The following is a 14,852-nucleotide window of genomic DNA, read 5'->3' as shown; positions in this document are numbered from 1 at the left end:
TGCCTAGAAGCCTGATTGTGTTACAGACAGCTCTGATTTCCCTACAACAATGCCTCTGTCCTTGCTGCTTTCTCTTAACATCCCAGAAGCAGCTTCACTTTCAGCAGAGAGGTCAAGTGTTAAGGTGGTTGTCAATAAATAGCAGGTCTTTTACATGGCTGAATGCCTCATTCAGTCCTCACTGAAGAGCTGGGTAAGTTCAGGGAGTTGTGTCTCATGAGCAGTGATGGAAACCCCTGTTGCTTGGGCTGTTCTCAGCTAGGCTAGGTTAAAACACCCTGTGGGAAACAGCAGCTTGTAGAGCAGTGTGAGATTTCAGGTAAGCAGCTTGATGATTGAGAGATAGTGACCAATGTAACTGCATGAAGCTGCTTTCCAGGTTTAGGGCAAGTGTGTGTGGTGGTTTTCCAAGGGAGATTGTTAATAATGATGTTATTAGCATCTAATAAGTGTTTTTCATCTGAGTACTGCTCAGACATTAACTCGTTAGCATGTGACATGCTTCTGGCTAGATCACACCTACCACACAGGGGTTGGGACAGGTCTCTCCTGTCTGTTTAGGAATTGCCTAGAGACAAAGAGAGGATGGTGGTTTGCATAGAGGACTTGGCAGCAGATCCCTGCTCCAGCTTCCATCCACACTAGCACTGTCCCACCACAGAGCCTCGTGGCAGCTCTTGGTATCCCTGCTGGACCAGGGAACTAGATGCATGACATGACCTCCATGGAAATTCAGCACTAACAAGCTCAGAAGGTGGTTAAACTCTGGACTTGTGCTTTAAACTGACCAATGTCTCTTTTTCTTTAGGGTTCACAGATAGCCAGAATGGTTGGGGGTTGGAAGTGACCTCTAGAGCTCATCCCCCTGCTCAAGCAGGTTCCCCTCAGCCCCAGGTCTCACAGCCTTTCCTCATCAGAGAGATGCTCCAGTCCCCTCATAATCTTAGTAGTCCTCCACTGGACTCTACCCAGAAGTTCTCTGTCACAGAACTGGACACAAGACTCCAGATGTGGCCTTACCAGGGCAGAGCAGAGGGGGAGGAGAACTTACCTCGACCTACTGCCCACACTCTTCTTAGTGCACCCTGGGATGCAGCCCAGGATTCCCTTATGCTGTCACTTCACCCATCCATTTCCCTCTCCTGTGGTGACTCTCTGCTTTTCATTGTGTGTCTTTAATCCTTTTGCTTCCAGGACATCCCTCTGCAGAAAGAGTTGTTCCCTGGCAGCAGCCAGGTCTGAGCTGGAGCCTTCCTTGACAAGCTTGCAGGGGAGTGCCCACACAGCAGCTTTCTTAGGCCAGGTCTGCTCAGTGGCTTCCCCAAACCTCACATCCCCTTGGGCTGCCCAAGCCTGAAACCCACTGACCAGCCAAGGTTGGCTGGGAGACATCAAACGTGTGATCCTGCAGATCTGAGGATGCTACAGAAACATCTGTAGCCCCATGGAGCTTTGGGGTCCCAGCACAGCCTGTGGCACTGTGGCCAGGAGCCCTGGAGTGACACTGTCCCTTCTGTGTCTGCTTGCAGCTGTCCAGGAGGAGAGGCAGAGGGGGAAGGACCGCAATGAGAACGAGGTGGAGTCAACAAGTAGCGCCAACGAGGACATGCCCGTGGAGAAGATCTTGGAAGCTGAACTTGCAGTGGAGCCAAAGACAGAGACTTACATCGAAGCAAACATGGGCCTGACACCCAGCTCGGTAAGGCACCTCTCCCTTGGCCCCAACCCCATCCTGGGCACTCCAGACAGAGGCTTGTGGGGCATCAGGACTGACCTGGCATGAGCCTGGCTCAGAGATGGGTCATCTTAGGGGAAAACCTCGGGAATGTGACTTCTGACCTCTGCTGCAGTTGCCATGTGTGAGCTTAGGTGAAAGCACAAGGAAAGCAAACCCCTCTGCCCCTGGATGACCACCAGCATTGGTACCCTGGTGTGTCACAGACAGAGAAGGAACAGGTACTGTCAGGCATAACTGGAAGGGCTCACAGAGAAGGTTTTGTCTTGGTTAACAGACAGAAAGACACTTCAAGCTCTGAAGAGCTCAGAGTCCAGTCAAGCCAATAAACAGACCAGTGTGACTGAAGTGCAAAGAGCTGTAAAATGTGGGTGTGACTTTTCAGGTGCAGAGTGACACAACTGCTTGGCTCTCAGAGGAGACCTGGAGGGGTTTGCAGAGAAATGTGCTCTCAAGTTCCTTTCCCATGTAGGAGCTTGCATTATAACTGGGCCTGCTTGAAGCACCTGGGCTCCAACAGGACCTTGTGTAAACAAGAGATAGCTGACAGGGAGACAGAAAGAGTGTGAAGCTGAGATGAGGGAAGCTGTCTTGGTCCCTTTCCTAAGAGATTCCATATCAGCAGGCTATAGCCTTGCTTAGGTTGTAGCCTCCCTGGAGAGCAGCTACCTCCAAAGATGAGAGCCAGCCTGCCCTCTGACATTCTGTTTCTGGGATAGACCCTCATAAAGAACCCTATTGCATAGGAAGCACTTGCTGCTCAGTGTAGGCAGCATTTAGGGTGCAGTTTCCATTCCTCAGTAGCCCCCATTCCCTTGAAAGCAGTGGAAATAGAGCAGGATCCCCTACTGAAATACCCCTCTGTTTCCTATTGCTCTGTGCTAGGTGTCTGTGAGGATCCCAGAATCCCACATGGTGGGAGCTGGAAGGGCCCTGCAGAGCTCATCCAGCCCCTGCTAAAGCAGGTTTCCCTGGCTCAAGGGGCACAGGAATGTGTCCAGGTGGGTTTGGAAACCTCCTGAGGAGCCTCCACACCCCCCCTGGGCAGCCTGAGGTGATGAAATGCAGCTACCTTCAGCCAGGGGAAGGTCTCTGTAGTAATTATTTTCTGCTACAGTAGTTCTTTATCTCTTTCTTTATATGAGACTTAAAGGATTGAGCCAGGAATACCTGATCTGGCAGGGCTTGACAGGAGATCTCAAAGTCAGGCTGCTGGGAGCCTTAAGCCCTCACTGCCTGGGATGCTCTTTTTGGCCTTTACCTACAAGGCCACATTCAATCTGGCTTGCCAAGTGAGGCTTTTCAGTGCTCAAGGCTACAAACAGAGCTGATTCCTCAGTGAAACAGTCCAGAAGCAGAGAGAGAGAGAGTCACTGTGCTCCCCTGCATTTGAGGGTTGCACCCTGCAGGCAGCGATGGCCTCTGACCACAGCAGCCATGAAGCTTCCACAGGGGCTTTTTTGGAGGAGGCAGGGCAGCTGTGGTTAGTGAGGGGCTGGGGCAGGCTCTCTCAGGATTAAAAATACCTGAGGGGAGTTGTAGCCAGCTTATGCTGACTTGAGAACAAACCCCTGAGAGGGAGCTGAAATAAATGGCTTCGTCTGGCACTGAGTCTCCTCAGCCTCTTGGAGCAAATTGAAAGCTGGTTCCTGCATAATTCAACACACATTACTGTGAACAAGGATGTGTGTTGCATCTAAATAGAAGCAGGAGGCTTGTTGAAATGCCCTGTTATTGTCAGGCAGCTTCTGTGGATGAGGTGACATTTGTAGCAGGTTTAGCAGATGGATGAGATCAGCAGCTCCCAGTGATGGAGGCCACTGGATGAGGGAGAGGGCTGTGGAGCTGCCTTCCTCCCAGCCCTCCCCAGAGAGCCCATGGGATGGAAAGGCAGAAGAATTCAGGCCCTGATAGACACAGGGTAACACACAAGCTGCTGGCCTGGTATGTTGGGTCCTTTTATTTGCACCCTTGCACCTTAGTCCATCTGTGTTGAATGCTGCCCGTGATTTGCAGAGCTCCAGGTATCTAAACACATGGCTGAGAGAGTGAGGCTGAGTGTGGGACCAGGGAGGGGACCTGACACCTCCATGGACACCAGAGGGGATGGGAGGATGTGGTCATGGTTTGAGGCCCATGGTGGGGTGGAGTGGAGTGTGTCATGGACAAGATGGGGAAGGATGCAGAGCAAAGCAGAATGCAGCTAAGGCAGAGGGATCAGCCCCTGCAGACCTCCTCTCCTTCTGCCTTGGGTGGTGGGAGAGGGCCAGGACTCAGCATTTTGCTGACCATCACACCAGTGAGCCCCTGGTAGCAGCTCTTCAGCCACTGCAAATAGCTACTAATTGCAATGGTTGTCTGGCTTCTGGCTGTGGCAGAGGGGATGAACCCTTTGGGAGGTTCTGACAAGCTGTGAAGGAACGTGGCTTCAGCATTCCTCCATGCTGAGTGTCTCAAGAAGCCTCCAGCCTCAGTGTGATCCCAGAGCTGGGCCTCTGATGGCCTGGTCATACCTGTCCCTGGACAGCAGGATGGGTTTGCCTCTGCCCCATGTCCCCAGCAGCTGTGACACTGGGCTCCTGCAAGTGTAAGCACCACCTCAGATGGGCTCCTGGCCACTGAAAGGCAAAGCCTGTAACTGAGAGGTGTTATCCCCATTAGCTCTTAATTGGCCTTTGAGCAGCTGGTTTCAAGTCACCATTTTCTGGGAGATGTCTCCAAGCTCTGGTTTTCCAGAAGGATCAGGTGCCTGTGTGTCCTTTCACTCTGTCACACTCCAGCACTGTGCCCTTGCTATTTGCTGCAGGAGGGGATTTGCTTACCCTGCATGGGGAGGGCTTCTAGCACTGCTTTGTAGATCCCCTCCTGGAGTCAGTCAGGGCCCTTTTGGATCTGCAGGGAGGATACTTTTAGCTGCCTCTCAAGCTACACTGGTGAAATTCTGCCAGAAAGCACCAGTGGTGGTTCCAGGAACTGGCCTCTGAGGTGTAATTAAAGGTTGGGCCCCTGGCTGAGGCTTGATGTGAGGCTGGGTACAGCTTGTGCTGCCTGGAGAGCAGCAGTGACACAGCCTGGGCTCAGAGACCCAGAGCCTGGCATGTTGCATGAGGATGAGTCCTAGAGATAGTGACAACCTGCCCAGAAGCAACTCCTGATGAAAGCTTTGGCAAAAACAACTTTCCTAAAATACCCCTTTCATGGGGCTGTGCAGACACTTGCTGCTGGAGGGGGTCAGGTTCTGCTCAGTGTGGGGTCTCCTGTCATGTCCCACTCTGGGGTCAGTCCCACCCCATGGGAACTGTGGGACCTCAGGGCTCTCCACCCTCCTGACCAAACTCAGAGGTTGGTGATGTTCCTACAGCCCAGCCATGGGTGTTTCTTCTCCTCCTTCCTGCAAGCACCTCTGAATGCTGACATTCCCAGTGCTTCCACTGAAACACTTCACCTCCTCCTCACACCCACTTTAGGGTTTTTCCTCATGTCCAGAGAAAATACCATCTTATCTCCCTCTCCTGGGGAAAAGCCAGCTTGCTGCTTGCATCTCCTTCCCCAGGGAAGACCCCCAGCTCCCTGGAAGCAAGACTGCCCTGCCCTTGCACCCCTCAGGGAGACGGGCAGAGCAAGGATGGAAAATCCCAGTAGCGATGCTCCCTGCTCCTCTGCTGAAGTCAAGCCCATTCCCATCCATCTCTGCATGCAACAGGTGAAAATTCTTTGAAGACAGATGCCCCTGAGCTTGCCAGATGCTGGTTATTTTAAGCCTGGAGAATGGAAGACGTTGGCCACTGAGGCACAGAGTTTGTGTTTGCTGCCAGGGCACAGCAGAGGGGGCTGGGCTGGGGTCTGGGGCACAGCTCTGGGAGCAAGAGTGAGGCTTAGCAGAGGAGTTCTTGTATGCCCAGCCTGGCAGAGAGGTTTGCTGTAGCACAGCCATGATGAGGAATGGCCTTGTCCTGCTGAAGCTGAGACTTGCAGGAGGGAGAGGTTATGCTGGTGATGGTGTCTGCTCTGCCTCTGCATCCACCCCCTGCGAGCCAGGGGTGAAGTAAACACTCCTCCTCCTCCCATTTGGAAACTGCTCTTGTAAGGACATGGAAGAAAAATAATCCTCCAATCAAAGCTGCTAGATATCAGCAGGGATTACAGTGGGGTATGTGGAGGGGCTCATACATCCTTGTCCAAAGAGGTAAACCCTTTATACACAGTCGTACTAGCGAGGTCTGTCTTTGCTGGGGTCAGACAGGCTCTTGCAGTTCCTAATCAAAAGCCCACTTCAGCTGTTAGCAGTTCCTTTAAACAGGGATTTGCTGTGTTTAGGCTGACTGTCCTCCTTGAGAGCAGATGGTTTTTGTTACTGGATAGTATTTCAAAGGAAAGGGGTTTTCTCTTTTTTCTCCTGTAATGCCCCCCCTGGTGCTGGTTTATCCAGCTGGGAGATGCTGCCAGGAGGAAGGTGTGTGCCTGCCCTTCCCTGGGCTGGAGCTCCTTTGGTTCATTAGCCAGTGGGTCTCAGCACTTCTGGTTCCTGCTTTGAAGCTTGCTAAAAAAGCATTTAAAGTCATGGGATGGAGAAGCCAAGTCACCTCCTTTCCCTGTGACTGATAACATCCACTTCTGAGGGGCTCCCAAACTGGGGTGCTCCCACCTTTGGGATCCTCTGCAGCAGAGAGGCATCAAGCCCCTTCAGCTGCTCCTCCAGCCTCTCCTCTTCTCCTTCCTCTGCCTTCTCCAAGCCTCTCAGTCTCCTTTTCTTAACAGCCCAACGACCCCGTGACGAACATCTGCCAGGCAGCAGACAAACAGCTCTTCACCCTGGTGGAGTGGGCCAAGAGGATCCCCCGCTTCTCCGAGCTGCCCCTGGATGACCAGGTCATCTTGCTCAGAGCAGGTGAGTGGGAGCCAACCCCACATGAGCTGGGAGGGCTGTGGGAGTGCTGCATCTCACCAGAGACAGGGTTTACACTTAGATGTAGGTCCCAGCGACTCGAAAGCCATTGAACTGATTCTGAGGAATAGCCTCTGAGGATTCAGTTGCTAAATAGGGGTTTAAAAGCTCCCAAGGGATGTGTTGCTGAATGTGCTCCAAAATGCTGCACCAGCTGCCAGTCAGCTGCAAAAATGGGCTGATGAGAGGTGCTCAGAGGTGTGCCCTGTGCATTGGAACCAAGGGAGCCACGATGCTGCCTCCCTCCCCAAGCTGACACTTGAAAGACCCAAATGAGCTTGGGACTCCCATGAAATTTCATCCAACTGATCATAATTGAAACCAGAGAGAGGAGAGAAGAAACAAATATATCACCCTGCCTCTCCCACCCACCAAGATGAAAATAAAACTCTCTGGGCTTATTTTGAGTTTCCTTGTGCAGCAGGGAGTCTGCAGGAACAGAGGCTTTGGGAGGTGAAAAGCACTTAGCTGTGAAAAGAGGCTTCCTCCTCAAGTCAGTTCAATCCCATGCTGCTGGTGGGTTGTGCACAGAGACTGGAGAGGTCAAGAAATCAGGAGCAGAGCTTGACAAAGGTGTGTTTCGGGCATGAAGCTCTTGGTGTAGCTCCAGTCATCAGATAAGTGATGGAAAAGGCTTTGGTTTGATGCAGTGGAAGAGTTTTGCTCCCTTAAACAAAGAGGGAGCAAAAAAGCAAGTTGTCAGTGGGACAGGTGAAGTGGCTTCCAACCTGTGCCCAAATGCCTAAATCTTGATGCCTTCTGCCATTCTTGTATTGACTATCAACCAGTGGAACTGTGTCCCTTGTCCCTACATACAAATAGCCAGTCCCTCCTGCAGCCTCTCAGAAATCCCTGGCTCCATGGTTCCTGGGCCATGAAGTCACACTGTCTGCAGGTGTAGGAGATTTTTAGAGTCTCATTTCATCTAGAGGTTACAGCAGTGGTCTGGGAAGGGGGAATTTGGGGGTTTTATTCTTGCTGCAGGCTTGGACAAGTCCCACACCCTCCTGGGCCAGATCCTGCTGCCCCTTTGGTTTCATGGGTGTGAGCATGGCCAGAGCTGGCTCATGGCCCTCTCTGTAAAATACAGACAGTTCCTTTTTGAAGAGGGTTTGTAGAAGAGGGTTTTTTGCCTCTTGTGAGAGTGGATGAGCAGGGGAAACATCTCTGGAGAAGTCTTTGAGGGCTTTCTGCACATATTGCAGAGAAGAACTGGATTTGGACAAAAAGCTGCAATCAAACCCCCCAAACAAGAGGCCAAGGTTTTGCCTTCTCTTTAGAAGGTGGCTAATGGAAACTGAACTGGAGACTCTCTGACCTGATGCCTCTTCCTTTGTGCTGCTGTTTGTTATAAGCAGCTCTGAGCTGGCATCCTGGAAAGGGCCACTCCACAGGGCAGGTTGCAGACCCCATCCCATCCCAGCTTTCACAGACCCCATGAGGTGGGTTGAGCACCTGGCTGGGCTCCCAGCTGCAAGCATCTCTGTCAGGGCCTCAGATAACCTCCCTCAAGTCTTTTAACCAGTGGCTCTATCTATTATTGAGTGAGGAGAGTGGCCTGCTGAGAACAGCTGCCCATGAAATATTTAGGTATCAAATTCAGCTAAGAGCATCAGTCAGGTTCAGTCATGCATCTCTGGAGGCAGAGTTAAGTGCAGCAGACAGACATCTTTGGAGCAGTGGTGCTGGGAGGGCTGGCAGTAGCTTTCCTCTAATCCTGAACCACTTAAAAACCTTCCCCCTCTGAGCTTTTTGGAGGGGAAGGAAACCCAACTTTTTAAGCCTGTTTTCCTGGGGTTTGCTTGTTTCCAAGATTGCTGTGGCAGAGGCAGGAATAACCTGATGTTTTCTCTGCATCAAGGCCAAGGGCAGATGATGCTGAGCACTCTACCTATGCAGCTGCAGTTCATTTTATAGGGCTGGGGGGCTGAAACTTGGTAGTGAGATAGTTTAACAGGATGGTCATCATGCTGCCAGATCCCCTCCCATCCCCAGAGCAGCCAAAGCATCCCCAGAGGCTGCAGCCACCTTGTTTGTTGAGGGAGGAGGTGCAAGAGTCAAAGGAATCTGCTGCACTTCTCCAGAGCCTGGGCTGAAATGCAGAGCTCTTTGGGTAGACTTGTTCCCTCAGCCACAACACTGAAGAAGTTTCTCCTTGTGTTTAAGGGGAACTGCTTGTGTTCCAGCTGATGTCCATCACCCCTTGTCCTGTCACTGGGCACCACAGAACAAAGTGTCAGCCCATCCTCCTGACACCCACCTTGTAGGGATTTCTCAGCATTGTTGAGGTCCCCTCTCAGCCTTCTCCAGGCTGAACAGCCCCAGGTCCTGCAGCCTTTCCTCCTCATACAGATGTTCCATCCCCTCAGCATCTTGGTGTCTCTGCACTGGCCTCTCTCCAGCAGTTCCCTGTCTCTTTTGAACTGGGGAGCCCAGACCTTGACACAGGGCTCCAGATGAACCCTCAGCAGGGCAGAGGGGGAGCAGAACCTTGATGCCATGTTGGGCCTTTCAGTGGTTCTGCCTCAGGGAAATCCTCTTCAGCCACAGAACACAGCTCCTGGTGCAGTCCCAGGGCTTCTCCTCCATCCTCCTTGCCTTTCACAGTGTTGCAATCCCTCTGCAAGGGCCAGGCCTCACCCAGTAAACAGCCAAATAAATGTTCCCGTGATTGGGGTGGAAACATCCTCTGGCCACTTAGGAAAGAGTGAACTTTATTCCTTGTCAACATTTCTAATGGCACAACCCACCTCTGCAGCAGTAGGCAAACACAGCTCACATGGACCTTGTCATGATTTTCAGTTAGCAAGGAAAGGCATGTTTCTGTTGCAGGAGAAGGATGTTGTTGTTTTTCTAGCCTAGATGAAGTATCCTGACATTTCTGGACCCTACCAAGCAGCTCTTTGTTCTGGACACCAGCACAGCTTCAGGCTTGGGTAGATCAGCCACGTGCTGAGTGTTGCAGAGCACCCATCTTGTTGTGTTGAAGATGCTTCTCCTGGTTCAAAGTCACCAAACTTTCCACCTCTCTAGTTATGGGTTTGTTTCAGACATCCTTGAACTCAGCTGGTAAATGGGTTCAGGACTTTGAAGAAGTGTTAGGTTAGGAAGGGGAGCTGGAAGGGAGTGTTAGGTTAGGAAGGGGAGCTGGAAGGGAGTGTTAGGTTAGGAAGGGGAGCTGGAAGGTGGGGAGGGAGCTTGCATCTCCCTTCCCAATTTCTGCCTATCTCAAAGTGCTCCTGTGCTGTCTGAGCTCAAAGAATGTGGTTTCCTGACTCCTGAAGTAGTGTGTCCAGCAACTAAGGAGACAAAAGCTCATTTCCAAGCAGCTGTGGAAAGCTGTGAGCGGAGCAGTCGTGGATGTGGCACATCCCTGTCCACATCCCTTCCTGTGTTTCTGTGGCAGAGCTCTGCCAGCAAGACTTGTCATGGTCCCCACTTACACAGCTGAATAAAGGTGAATGAACCTTTGTGCCCTGTTATGGCTTGAAAATGAGCCCAATTAGCTGAGAGAAAGCATTAATAGGTCTTTAATGCTCAGAGGCAGGGAGGGGAGGCCGAGCTCCACACCCACTGCTGGGGTCATGGGAGAGGAGCAGGGCAGAGACCTGTTTGCTCTGGTGCCTGTAAGGTTTATAGAGGAAACTGCTTCCCTTATTGGCATGATATTTTTAGTGCATTTGTTCCTTAATGGTTTTTTCCTTCCCTGACATCCAAGAAAAGGTTGGCTTCCCCCTCCCTTTCCCATACCCAGCCACGTTACTCTCCCAAAGGCTCCTCTGGAGCCGTTTCCTCCTCTCTCTTTTTAGCAGCGGGGAGGTGACGTCGCTGATTCCTGAGGCCACTGAGGACCCCGTGGCTCTAACCTGCAGCCTTGCTTGTTTTTCTCCTTCCCAGGCTGGAATGAGCTCCTAATTGCCTCCTTCTCCCACCGCTCCATAGCCGTGAAAGACGGGATCCTGTTAGCCACAGGGCTGCACGTGCACCGGAACAGCGCCCACAGCGCGGGCGTCGGGGCCATCTTCGACAGGTGGGTGGAGGGAGGGAGGGAGGGATGGCTGCTGGGAAAAGCAGCTCAGGCAACCTTGCTTAGGCATCCCCCAGCTCTGTCTCTGCACTGCTCTGCCTCCATTCCCTTGCAACCCACTTGAGGGATGGAATGGAGGTGTGTTGGCAGGTGGGCTCGTTGGTGGAGGAGCACGGGCTGTGTGTGGACACGCCACGGTCCTTGCTGCGGTTGGGGACATCAGAGGATTGTTTCAGTTGGAAAAGACCTTCAGTATTATCAAATCCAACCTCCTCCCTCACCCTGCAGAGCCACTAACCCCTGGCCTCAGCACCTCAGCTCCAGGGCTTTGGGATCCCTCCAGGGCTGGGCACTCCCCCACTCCCTGGGCAGCCTGGCACAGGGGTGACACCCCTCTCAGAGAAACAGTTCTGCCTCAGCTCCAATCAGCTGAGTCCTGTCCCTGGGGACTCCCCAGGTAGCTTCCCCAGGACCTGCTGGAGAACCAGCAGCTTTATTTGCCTTCTGATGGGCATCTCCCATGCAGGATCTGGCCAGTGACTCCCTTGGATGTGTGTGGAGCCACAGCCCAGTGTGGCAGGGTGCAGCTGGGTCTCACACCCTGGTGTGGGAGATGGTTGGGGTGGGTCATAGAACAGTTTTGGTTGGAAAAGGTCTTTAAGATCATGGAGTCCCAGCCCTCCTCTCACCCTGCCCAGCCCAGCACTACCCCATGGCCCTCAGCACCTCAGCTCCAGGGCTTTGGGATCCCTCCAGGGCTGGGCACTGCCCCAGCTCCCTGGGCAGCCTGGCACAGGGCTGACACCCCTCTCAGGGAAACAGTTCTGCCCCAGCTCCAGCCTCAGCCTCTCCTCGGGCAACTTGAGGCTGTTTTCTCTTGTCCCATCACTCACCACACACATGAAATGGAGTTATTTAAACCAAATGCATGGAATGAACCCCCCCCACCACACATGTTCAATCCCTGCTCTGAAACCTGCAGAAACTGACAACCTGAAGCAGTCAGGGGATGTGAAGAGACTGCCCATTGCAAATCAAAGCCTCTCTCCTGGGGTCCAGATGCCTTCTAATGTTATGAGGAGGCCACTTGGCTCTTTCTTTTCATCTCTAATTGGACCAAGACGGGATTTTTATTTTCACAATGAAAAAAAAAAGGCACCAAAAATAGCCAGCAGGTTCCACATGCATACCTCAAGGGCTCTTTCATCTCACACTTTGGGAAGGTGTTTTAAAGCCAGCCTTGCAGGGTGTTTGACCCACAGTGTGGCTCCAGACACCACTTCAACAGTGGCAGACTTCTCTGCCCGAGACTCATCTTGAGACGACTTGAGTTGAAACCAAATGACTTCTGCTGCTCTGCTTGGCAAGGAAATGGTTCTTCAGAGCTGGGTGACATCATTTGTTTCCTCTGAGGTCATGAGTGCAAGATCATGACTTCACTGCAGGATCTGACAGGGAAAACTGGGCAATCAGTGGAAAATGTTTCAAGCCTGGCACCTGCAGTAAGAGCAAAGGGAGCAATAAAACTTCCCAGCAGAGGAAATTGGGTTTAGATACCTGTTGGGGTTTTTTTATTAGTAGTAGTAGCATGGTTTTTTATTTGTAGGCAGCTCTCTCAGGTGCCAGAGCCTCTCAGGGAATGCAGGAGGCCAGTCCTTATGTCTCTGTTGTTGGACTCTCCGTGTTCCTGCCTCAGCTGGTGTAAGCCAGCGCTACCCCACGACTGCACTAACCATGCACTGAAGGGCCTCCCTGTGGCTCTGACACCTGGGTGGTTTCTTTTCACTTCTCTTTGATGCTGATGCCTGTGATTTCTGTGTCCTTTGCAGAGTACTGACAGAACTCGTGTCAAAAATGCGAGACATGCAGATGGACAAGACAGAGCTCGGCTGCCTGCGAGCCATCGTCCTCTTCAACCCTGGTACCTGCTGTTACCTTCTCTCCACTCCTCTCTTACCTGATGCTGTGTCCCTTGGGCTCCTTTTCTTCCCTATAAAGCTCCACTGCAAATAACTGAGGGCACTCAACTGCTGAGGACAGGGCAAGAAGGAAGAGAGGCAGGAATGGAAGTCAAATTAAGTGCTGCACGTGCATCTTTGCAGGTCAGGGATGGATCTGGATCCATGCCCAGGCTTGTTCCCCAGGCCTCCCTTTCCAAGGGGTGTTTTCCCCTTCATAGAGGGCAGCACAGTTCCACATTCCAGAATGTTCTCCCTGGGACTCAGCAGTGATCAGCTGAGGAGATGGTGAATGCTGTGTTTGGAGCTGAGTGCTGCTGATGGGCTGAGCTCTCTCCTGAGCTTGAGGCACTTTGGCTTGATCAATGTACAGTTCTCCTGTTTTCAGTGTTTCAGCCACCTCCATAAAGAGGGAGCTCTGGTGCTTGAGGTAGTTTTCCCTGAATAGGAGCAAAACTGAATGTTGATAACCTTTAAAAGTAGGGGTTGGAGCAAAGATAGAGCATGGGCCTTATCCTCTGTTTCCTGATCTCAGCATCCAGGGGCTTTTATTAACTGCATTCTGGCTCTGCAGAGGGTAAAAGACAAGAAACATGCTCATAAGATGCACAAGACCTTTATTTCTGTCTGCAGCCTGCTGAGTTTTGCAGGCTCCAGGAGGCTTCACACCACTCACTTTTCCCCCTTGGCCCAAGCTGCCCAAGGGAAGAAGGTTCAGTGCTGGGGGTTGCCTCCAGCCTTGCAGAGCAAAGTGACTGCCAGCCTGCAGATACCTGAGTCCCCACATCTGAGAGCAGAAGTAGATGGCAGCCAAGGACAGAGCTGCACATCTACAGCCACCCCTTCCCCTCCCTGCCCTTGCCAGGGGCGTGCTTTGTGCCCAAGCACAGCTCTTGCTCTGGCCAGGGCATTTCAGTGGGGTTTATCAACGTTTCTTGAGTTGTTTTTTCTCCTTTGTTTGTTTTTTCCCCTCTCCCTCCTTGCAATCTGTAATGGATTGTCTGTAATTTGGGATTGGCTGTGTATGGTAAAGGAAGGGGAGGCTGGAGAGGTTCCCTTGGTGCATGTACCTGGAGATACCAATTGCTTCACAGTCCCTTTCACCCTACTAAACCCAGATCCTCGCTGTGTTGGGGGCACCTGCCAGAGCAGAGGCTTTTCCTTGAGCCCTGCCACCACCCTTCTTGCTGAGGGGGATGGAAATCTCACAAGCCCAGAACTCAAAGGGGAACTTAAATGAGGTGTCTGTGACCACTGGAATGAGCCAAACCAGTTGGGCTTGGGGTGTGAGGTGGGGTAAGATGGGCCTGTAGTCACAGGGCAAATGTTTCAGGGCATGAAGGCACCCCAGGTACTGCCCCAAATCCCTGGGCTTCAGACCCTGTGTCCACACTGGCTTGGAGGGGATGCACAGAGGGGGTTTTGGGGCTGATTTTGGTTGCCTTTCAGACTCGAAGGGCCTGTCCAACCCGGCGGAGGTGGAGGCGTTACGGGAGAAGGTGTACGCGTCGCTAGAGGCATACTGCAAACACAAGTACCCTGACCAGCCAGGGAGGTGAGTTCCTGCCTCAGCCCCTCCTCCTGCAGCCCCCCACCCCTGCAGAGCCCTGGGCAATGGGTGCTGCAGAGGCTGCAGCATCCAAGTGCCACCAGCACCTGCTTTTAGGGCTGTTGCCATGTGTCGAGAGAAGGGTTTTCTGCAGGGAAAACGACTCCTTTCTGCCTGTTCCAGCTGCAGACCTCCTCAGGAGATGCCCCTGTGGAGTGCAGAGAGGCCTTTATTCCTGTGCCACTCCGTGCAGCACAGGCAGGAGCAGTGGTGTGGGAGCTGAGGAGCTGCAGCTCCTGTGGCTGAGCCCACGGGGGAAGGGGGGTTGGAGAGCAAACCACAGGCGAAACGAGGCACACACACGGTTAATTTCCAGTGGCAGATGAGCATCATTGCTGGGAAGTGAAAGCCTCAATTGATGCTCTTTTCTCCTCTCCCTGCCTCCCCCAATCCAGCTGGGAATGGGAGGGGGAATTAGGAATGCTTTCCTGGACAGAGCTGCAGCTGAGTGGGCGCATTTTCCCAGTTACAGCCTGAAGCTGGCAACTGCCAGTTCAGTTCCTGACAGTCGTTTGAGAAACCCAGCAGAACTCTGGGCACACTGCTGCTGGTGCATGGATAAAACACTGGGAACACTG

The 14,852-nt window shown here is 52.5% G+C and overlaps 1 protein-coding gene across 1 annotated transcript in view; it reads left to right on the top strand.

The window, feature by feature from the left end:
* The window catches only part of RXRA (retinoid X receptor alpha), a 110,347-nt gene that overhangs the window by 87,341 nt on the left and 8,154 nt on the right, over positions 1-14,852 (top strand). The window contains exons 5-9 of the mRNA XM_062011622.1: positions 1,530-1,699; positions 6,494-6,623; positions 10,578-10,710; positions 12,537-12,628; positions 14,115-14,220. Coding sequence (XP_061867606.1) covers positions 1,530-1,699; positions 6,494-6,623; positions 10,578-10,710; positions 12,537-12,628; positions 14,115-14,220 — 631 coding nt within the window. The remainder of the gene's footprint in view (positions 1-1,529; positions 1,700-6,493; positions 6,624-10,577; positions 10,711-12,536; positions 12,629-14,114; positions 14,221-14,852) is intronic.

This window comes from Colius striatus, chromosome 19 (assembly GCF_028858725.1).
Source record: "Colius striatus isolate bColStr4 chromosome 19, bColStr4.1.hap1, whole genome shotgun sequence".
NCBI lineage: Eukaryota > Metazoa > Chordata > Aves > Coliiformes > Coliidae > Colius > Colius striatus.
The sequence above is the reverse complement of the archived record's forward strand: the minus strand, read 5'-3'. Positions and strand labels throughout refer to the sequence as shown.